This window comes from Pediculus humanus, genomic scaffold (genome assembly GCF_000006295.1).
Source record: "Pediculus humanus corporis 1103172108280 genomic scaffold, whole genome shotgun sequence".
Taxonomy (NCBI): Eukaryota; Metazoa; Arthropoda; class Insecta; order Psocodea; family Pediculidae; genus Pediculus; species Pediculus humanus.
The window spans coordinates 72,369-82,053 of NW_002987849.1; the positions used below are offsets into that span (position 1 = coordinate 72,369).

Sequence of the window (9,685 nt, forward strand, 5' to 3'; positions counted from 1 at the left end):
AAACGTCGACGACGACGACAACTTCACCACCCTCCCATTCACGTTAAAATTAAAACATTGAAATAAAATGAATTAATGAATGAATGAATGAATGAATGTGCGATGCATTTTTCACGAGACGCATTTTATTAATAATAATAATAATAATAAATTTCAGAGAAATAGAAATAATATGTCTTTGACGAAAGAACTCAATCGTCCTCACCCCGTCGACGACGTTCTCGTAAAAGAACGGGAAAAAATGAAAATATTAATGACGAAGAACGATGAAAGAAAATTAGAGAGACGATTATCGTTGACTCAAGTGTTCAACGAATCAGATTTTGAAAATTGGAAAAAAAATCAATCCGAAGAACTTGACGCATTGAAAAAATGGTATTCGAAACAACCGCATTTGCCGGAAAATGTAACGGATCAATTGTTATTAACTCTTTTGCACAGTTGTTCCAACAGCGTGGAACAAACAAAATTTAAAATTGATTCTTATTTTACAATAAGAACTCACGCACCCGAAATGTTTTCAAACAGATCGATTTCGTCGAAAGAAATGCAATTGGCTAGAAAAATAACGTAAGTTATGAATGACTTTCCTTCTTTCTTTTTTTTTTTTTTTATTACAAAAACATTTAAAAAGAAACCTATTTCGTGTGAGAGAGAGAGAGAGAGAAAAAAATTTAAACTTTTATTACTCTTGTTACTATTATTATTATTACTATTACCGGTCACCATTATTTATCTAATTACACGCGTATTGGTCAATTATTGCCGACGAAACAGTTCTTAAGGCGTTTTCTTTTTTTTTTTTTTTTTTTTTTATTTTAGTGACACAAAAAAAAAAATTACACAATTTAAGTAATTTTCGTACTGTGCGTGAGACCCCGTGTCGTCATAATAAACTCTCTCTCTCTCTCTATCTCTCTATCTCACTCTCTCTCACGACAAAATCTTAATGTTTTTGTATTTATTATAAAATTTTCCGTATAAATATATATATATTTGGATTCGATAATTATCAAAAAATAACGTAAATTATTTTTCGATTTTAAATTTAATTAAAAACTGTTTCGATTTTAACCTTTTTCAACTAATTAAATTTTATTAATTAATACTTTTTGAAATAAACAAAATTAATTATTTACTCCATGATATATATACTCGCATACATACGTATAAACTTTATCAGGCTCTTTACGCACAAAAAAAACGCACGCTCACGCACTCACACCCGCACATTTATTTTAGTTTTGAAGATACATAGAGAGAGAAAGAGACAGAAGTATGAACAACTATTATTATTATTATTTCGTTAAGGTTCGAGAGTAATAAATTAATCGCGATAAAATTTCTTTCCTTTTTTTCTTTTTTTTTTTTTTTTTTATCGAATGTGAATAATTAAATCGAATCGAAAGTAACGAACGGTTTTGAACTTACTACCTTTGTCAATAATAATAATAATAATAAAATTTAATTTTTAATTCCAGGAGAATATCACCATTGAGATATGCAACTCCAGAAGGTTACAATGCAATTTTTGTCGATTGCATAGAACCCGATGCAACAAATTATAATTTTTTAGAAGCCATGAAAGTTGCCAGTTTATCAATCGACGTTTTAGGTAATCGATCGATCGATCGATTTGTTTAAAAATTTTCAATCACCTTATTACACATTATTATTATTATTATTTTTGCGACATTTAAATCCGTCGCGGTTACGATTTACCCAATAATCGAATTAAATTTTGCGGTTTTTTTGTAATTCGTATCACGTTCGTAAAAAAAAAAAAAAATTACTGGAGCGATTTAGTTAATAAAAAAAAAACTTTCTTAACAACAAAAACAACAACAATAAATAATAATTTTTTAAGAACAATTACCTAAACGTTTATATATATATAAATTTGAATTACGTAAATTTTCTTTTTTTTTAGCTCGCGGAGTTATAATTTAAAAAACTTTTTTTTTTTTTTTTGATGTTGTTGTTTCCATTGTTTTCGTTATTTAAAAATAAATAAATAAACTTACGTTTTGTTGTATTTTCCAGTTCATTGTTTTCCACAAGAAAAAGGAAACGTACTCGTTTTGGATATGAAAAATTCCGTCGTCGCACACGTTTTAAAAACAAATTTGGGCGCACTTAAAAAATCCATGATTTACGTTCAAAAAGCTTTGCCGTTTGTTTTGAAACAAATACACGTCATCAATGCATCACCTTTAATACAACAAATTCAAATGTTAATAAAACCATTCGTCGATGATAATTTAAGCAAAACGGTAAATTTACCATTATTATTATTATTATTCTCATAACTCTATACTCGTATACGTAAAATATAATAAAACGATAAATAATAATAATAACAACAACATTTATTATTACAATGCGAAGTCGTAAAAAAAAAAAAAAAATTTTTAACTATTCGTAATTGTTTTCCCCTTTTTTATTATTATTATTATTGTTACGGAAACGATGAAATTTTCTACACATGGATAAAATTATAATAATAATAATAATATCAATTAATGAATAATTACCTAATGATAAAATGAAATGAAACGTAAAATTATTCAAACAAAAGTGTTAAATAAAATCATCAAGTTTCGACATTTTTCGACCGTGTATATTAAAATAATAATTTTTTAATTTCTTACAAACAAAAACGAAAAAACGATAAATTATTATTATCATTATTATTTACGAGTCGTCGTTAATTAATTAATTAATTAATTAATTTTTTTTTCCCCGATAGATTTTTATACACATGAAAGACGATATGGAAAAATTTTATAAATTCTTACCGAAAAAATCTCTGCCGAAAGATTATGGTGGCGAAGCTGAATCGTTACAAGAATTAAATGGTAAATGATCATCATCATCATATTGAGATAAAACCTGAAAATGATAATAATAATAATAATTAAACATTTTTTTTAGATAAATTATATCAATTGATGACAGCTTACGAACCTTATCTTAAAAATATTGAATCCCTCGTTGTTGACGAAAGTAAAAGAGATTCAAATTCACAAAATTCCGGTGATTGTTTCGGTCTCAATGGTTCGTTTAAAAAATTAGACATCGATTGAAATGACTAAAAAAAAAAACAAACAAACAAACAAACAACAACAATAATTATATAAACATATTTCTTTTAAATTATTTTAAATGTTACATAAATAATAATAATAATATTAATTGTAGTAGTAATTATTAATAATAATAACGATTACGTTAAATTAAATAAATAAATAAATAAATACATGATTGAATATTAAATAACAATTACTCATATATATATAAATATTACAATTGCGTATTAAATAAAAATGCGTAAATAAATTATTTTAAACTTTTTTTTTTCTATTTTTTTAAAACCCGTATTCGTGATAATAAATAAATAAAAATAAATTAATTAATAAAAATAAAAATAATAATAATAAAACAAAAAAAATTAAATAAAAATGGCTACCCTGATCGATATTTACTAAATAAATTTTAATTTTAAATTTATATAAAAAAGTTCAAAGCAGTGCGTTTAAAATATCATTAAATTATAGCAAAATCTCTATTTAAAAAATTTAATCACAGCAAAAAAAATTTTTATGTATTCTTAAGATTTTTTTTTAAAATTCAACTCGATAAATAAATAAATAAAAATTTTAATTAAAAATTTGTGCACGTGCATTTAAACAATAACACGTATGATTTTTTTTTTTTTTTTGTCCGTTAATAAATATATATATATATATATATATATATATAAATATATCGAATAATAAATTACATAAAATTTAATAAATAATATAATTTATAAAAATAACAATTTCATTTTTTTTTTTTTTTCGTAAAAATAAATAAATAAAAAAAAAAAATTTCTATATAAAAAATAATATATATCTAAAAATCTGTTTGTTTTGTTAAACGTAAAATTATTACGAGATGAATTTTTTTTTTTTTTTTTTTTTTTGCCCGCGCTTTTCTTTTTCTTTTCCTTTTCCTTTTTTTTTGTTGTTTTTACGTCGTACCGGAAATTAAAACCGATTTATATTAATAAAAGTTTAATTTTTTTTTCTTTTTTTTTTTTTTACGCTTCGACTAACGTTTTTTTTTTTTTTTTCCCTCTCTTTCTTTCTCCCTTTTTATCTCTTGTTGTGTTTGCGTGTGAATGCGTATGATTCGTGCGTGATATGCGTATCGTGTGTCTTTTTACCCTTGTGTTTGTGTGTTGTGCGATTCCGGTTTTGTCGTAAAATTAAAAAAAAAAAAAAATGATTAAAAATAAAAAATTCGTCCGGTTTCTGGGATTTTTTCCGATTCTGCTACGCCTTTTTGAAACCTGAGAGCCATAGAATCCCGTGGACGTTCTTGAATTCTTTTCATTTTACTTTTAACGGCTTCTACTTTAGATTCTGGAATTACGGTAAAAAGAAAAATAATAAAATTTTTTAAAAACGAGGAAAATCATCCCTTATACAAAACTCATTTTTAAATTTTTTTTTTTTTTTGACAATGGAGAAACTAAATCCCTGAAAATTATTTTCGTGACGTCACTGACTAATACTTTTTCGTTTAAGAGGGTTTTATATCTACTACCTGGTTTGTCATCTTTGTTTTTTTCCGTCAATTCTTCAATGAGTACTTCTACTTCATTCCCTTTACTATTTTGATCTTTCGTCATGTAAAACACAGAATATTGTTTGGGAGCAACTTGAACGTTATAAGATTGATACCGTCTTCTAGGACTTTCTTTTTTCAAAGGATCTATCGGAAAAGATTGATTGGGCTTATATGGCACGTTTTGTTCTTCGCTGTTTCTATAATATTTTGCATATTCTCTTGCTTCGAAACGTCTTCGTGCTTGGTCGTCGGGTGAATTTTTACCTGAAGGACAACAACAATATCTAATAAAAACCTAATATTTGGAATCGCGTTAGATAATTATTGAAATTTTTGTATATTTACCAGGTACAGCATCATTATGGGGAGGTTCATCTCTACGAGACGTGTAACTGCTCTGACTTCGTCTCCGTTCATTATCTGGATTGCATGGACGTTTGTCAGCTGATGCCAAATGTTGAAAACTGACAGATCTATCGCGAGGTGATGAATTTACACCGGATTGAACGTCGGAAAGTTGAATGCACTGCTCTTCCAATCGTCTGCGACATTGGCAACACAATTTTTTCCCGGAGTTTTCCTCTTCAGAACTTATTTGTCTCACTTGGTCCATTACTTTTTGACATTCACAACGACTGAAACTTTTTCCTTTTGGATAGGGGGCGGCAGTTTTAGCACTTTTCGCGCTTGGTGGTGCTTGTCTATTAACTGCTGTTTTAGGTCTTTTTCCACTGGATGTTTTATTTTTTTTCCTTGCATTTACCGAACTTGATGATCGAGTTCTTACAGGCGGAGCATTTATAAAAGCATTGTTAAAGCGTGAGGGCGTTTGTGGAGGAAATCCGCTTTCATTAAGTATTTTAATATTATCATAAATTTCCTTATAGTTTGTACTCTCCCAATCATTCATATAAGATGGACTTCTTGGTGTTGCCCTTAAACTTTGATAGGGCGGTGAACGTATATTATCCGGACCTCCTGTAATGCCAATTCGATTAGTGCTAGTACGTAGGATTCCCAATAATTTAACTAAGCCACCAAAATATTGTGTTCAAATAAACCTGCATAAAATTCTCTTCCCGGCGGCACGACATAAGTTTCCCTTCCTCTTTCGGGAACGTAAACTTCTCTTCTTTTTTCCGTCGTCATAGGATAAGTTTCTCTTCCTCTTTCGGGAGGAGGAACATAAATTTCTCTTCCTCTTACGGGCGGAGCATTATACGCTTTTCTTCTTCTTGCAGTCGTTACAGGATACGTTTCTCTTCCTCTTTCGGACGGCGCAGCATAAACTTCCCTTCCTCTTTCAGGTGGATAATTGTAAAAATCTCTTCTTTCCTCGGGATATCCTCCATGTGGCATTCGCATATATTCTGTAGTTTCCCAATCGTCAATTACGGGAAATTGATCGGAATCTGTTTATAAATAATCCTTTCAAATAAGTACTCATTCAAACTTCATCAATGTCAAACAAAAAAAAAAAAAATTGTAACCTGGAGAAGTTATTTTTTTCTTTGGCGACCTTCCTCTATTTGAATATTCTGGACTAGCGTATTTTCCTTGACTATAATTTCTAACAGGAGGTGGACTTTTCACAGGAGGCGATCTCATTTGAGGGGCTTCATGTTGGGGTAATTTTTCTCTCATCTTAAAAGTGCTTGTTTGATTAATCGGTTTTGGCATGGGATATTATATTCTTATAGGTTTTGTGCTTTGGCAACTTACCATTGGTTGTTCGTATCTCAAAGGTGGATTATTTTCATCAGCATCATAAATTCGATCATCTTTGTCAGTTTCGCTGGACGTTAATTCGTGAGCAGAATGAGCTTTCCGAAAGTTTGGATCGTACCTTTGATCCGGTTTATTAACAGGGGATCTAGCTGGAGAAGCATATCTAGAAGAATTGTTCTGTTTGGTATAAAGTTTAGTCGAAAAAAAAAAGTATTTTTAAATATTCAGAACACAGTGTAAAGTAAAAGTAAAACAATAACGCACCTCCAACATCTTTCACACGAATTTTCATGAGGCTGTTTTAATTTAGGTTCAAAATTTTCCTGAGGTTGTTTTAAATTGGGATCGAAATTTTCCTGAGAACTTTTTTCCGGTTCATCCGCTTTCCTTTTATTTCTTCCTCTACACTTTACTCTTTTTTTTGATCTTGAAATATGTTGATATTTTCCTGATCCTTTTCTGAGTTGTTTTTCTGCCATGTTCTGACCATCATCATAATATTCGTCTACATCTTGATCATCAACAATTTGTCGACTCAACATATTTTCAACAATTATTTTCAATTCTTCTACAAAATTTTTACACGTGTCAACGAACGAATTTAGATCAAACTTTCGTTCTCCCATTCTATCCTCTCCCATTCTTTCCTCTCCTTCACTTTCTTCTTCATCTTCGTGACAAGTACATGGCTTGCATTCGTTATTTGTTTGACTATTAACAGGTGATTTAAGTTTACTTATTTTCTGCAGTAGAGATACTATTTCATTGGATTTTTCAACACATTCCTTAAAAAAAAAAAAACATCCCATTAAATAAAAATTAATTTTAATTACATAATAATACAATAATATTGTAATACCTCATACATCCTTGGAACTGTATCATTTGAATTTGGCACAGGATTTCTTCGCTTTGAATTTTCCTGCGAGTTGTTCCACTCGGGACTTTTCATTTTCTTTAAAAATTGCGAATTAGGAGAATAATTAATAATTTGCTGCATTTTTTTCACTGGGCTTTCTTCTGATTTTAATATTTGATTTTGACAATGGCAAAAATTAATATTGTCTGCATTAGAAGAATAATCTGATTCTGAATTTATGAATCTACAAGCTTTTTGCCTTAAAGCTAAAAGAAAATATCAAAGCTGAGAAACTCAACTTACTTATCGAATAATTTCAGTATGAATATTTAAAAAATAATAAATTGATTTTCACCTAAAAAAGAATTCAATGTTTGATCATCTATTTTTCCATTATCATCATCACAATAATATTCGATTATATTCTTTTTCTGATTTTTGCAGGTACAACAGGTACATTTATCTGCTGTTGGAAATTCTCTGAAATTATATTTCTTTTTAAATGGATATTCATTTTCCAATTTGCAACGACAACAGTACTGGTTCGATAAAAGTCCATAGTTTTGCTTTTTCATTTTTTTTTAAACTCAAAACTAAAAAAAATTACATAGAAATTTAAAAAACTTTTTTTTCTCTTTTGTCAATTATGAATTAATTATTTTATAAATAAATAATTATACTTACAAATTTAAAAATTTAAATTAAAATAATCATTGTTGAAGTATTTCTTCATGTTCTTAATATCTTTGGATGCCTAAAATTAATTTAAAAAATAAAAATTTTTAAATAAACGAATGGTAAGTTTATAACGAAACAAGAGATATTAAATTATTTTATATAAGAAACAGGTTTTTTAGTGTAAATTCTTTCCGACTTTTTTTCTTTTTACCTGAACTTAATCAAAGCCAGAAAAAATTTTCTTATCGTTAAATAAAAAAGATTCGACTTAATAGTACATAATAAAATTGTATAAAATTGATAAATATCTTTTTTTATTTTCTTACCATTTGATTTAATATACTTTACTTAATATTAAATGTGTGATAAATGCAAAAATCAGTAAAAGATATTATTGTTGTTCACATGAATTGTTTGTCAACTTTGGATTTGTACACGATTGATTCCGCCATTTTTGTTTTGTTTTCAAATTATTGCTAGGAAACCTAAAACTGCCATTTTCTTTTTTTCATTTGAAACAGTTTTCTAACGGTTTTTTTTTATTCAAGCGATGTCTAATCAAAATTCAACTTTTTTTCAAAAAACACTTTTACAAATGAAACGATCGAATTTTGCAAAAACTTTTAATACATTTTTTATTTATTAAATTACAATAATAATAATAATTCAAATACTTTTACTTATGATAAAATAATAACCGCCAAAAATGCAAAGACGAACAAACAATAACGTTTTTGCGACTTGATAAAAACTTAACAACAGCACTACATGTTATTTTTTTTTAAATAATCTATTCACTATGTACAATTTATTCTACTTGTTTAAAAAAAATTTCAACCTGAAACATTTTAAAAAAAAAAAAAAAAAAAACCGTTTTCAAATTTATTATTACAATCACATTTCAATTTATATTAAAACGTAGTAATATTACATAAAAATAATGAGACATCTATTGATAAATTTAAGTACTTTTATAATTATTTAGTTTCTCATTTGACCGCAAGGATCGTTGAACAACAACAACAACAACAACATTGTTTTGAATTTAAAATACAACGTGCTTTCAATGTAAACAAAAACAACAACATAATAATAATAATTTTATTTATATTTTTTTTTATTGTAGGAAATAAAATAAAAAAACTAAATAAATTATTTCTGCGTGTTTAATAAATTATGTTTTTATTATTCAACCACCTTAACCACTTAAACCACTTAACATTAAAAACCACTTAACCATTAAAATTATTGAAAAAAAAAAAAAAATTAATTAATATAATTGAGAGGTTTAACCATGATTAAATTTTTATAAATTTTTGAACGAGGTTTTTTTAAATCAATCATAATATTAAATAATTGACATTTAAAATCATCATTATCATCATCATCATTTTTTTCGTTTTGTAATAATTTATTTAATATAAAATATAATTGATTTGCAGATGACATATTTGATGTTTTTTCCAATTCTTTTAAAACCGAACTTGAAAATTCCTATTTTTAATAAAAAAAAAAAAAAACATCCATTATTAATAATAATAATAATAATAATTGTTAATAAAAAATTTATTTAAACGAGATTACCTGAAAATCATTTAAATTTTTACGATTGATTTTATAAAAAAGTTTATTTATTATATTTGTAAATTTATAATCCGTTTCACGTACGCAAACATCTCCACCTTTTAATATCGATGTGAGAATATCGTTTAAATTTTTTTTCATAACTCTCCCTATAATAAAAATGAATAATATAAATAATAATAATAATAATTAATTTTTTTATTTTTTAAGGTAATTACC

General features: G+C 26.8%; 2 protein-coding genes across 2 annotated transcripts; one reads left to right on the forward strand and one right to left on the reverse strand.

Annotated features, from left to right (window-relative positions):
- Positions 1-172: 172 nt before the first annotated feature.
- On the forward strand, positions 173-3,086 carry Phum_PHUM510240 (protein C20orf121, putative; the record flags this gene model as incomplete). The annotated part of the gene is made up of 5 exons (XM_002431023.1): positions 173-570; positions 1,482-1,615; positions 2,044-2,273; positions 2,750-2,858; positions 2,935-3,086. 5 exons carry the CDS (start codon positions 173-175, stop codon positions 3,084-3,086), a joined length of 1,023 nt encoding a protein of 340 aa, XP_002431068.1.
- A 1,233-nt stretch (positions 3,087-4,319) lies between these two features.
- Positions 4,320-7,779, reverse strand: Phum_PHUM510250 (uncharacterized protein; the record flags this gene model as incomplete). Its single annotated transcript, XM_002431024.1, has 9 exons — positions 4,320-4,372; positions 4,594-4,881; positions 4,963-5,595; positions 5,679-6,029; positions 6,108-6,261; positions 6,340-6,508; positions 6,610-7,130; positions 7,205-7,470; positions 7,560-7,779. The coding sequence occupies 9 exons, from the start codon at positions 7,777-7,779 to the stop codon at positions 4,320-4,322; spliced, it is 2,655 nt and encodes an 884-aa protein (XP_002431069.1).
- Between the last annotated feature and the right edge of the window lie 1,906 nt (positions 7,780-9,685).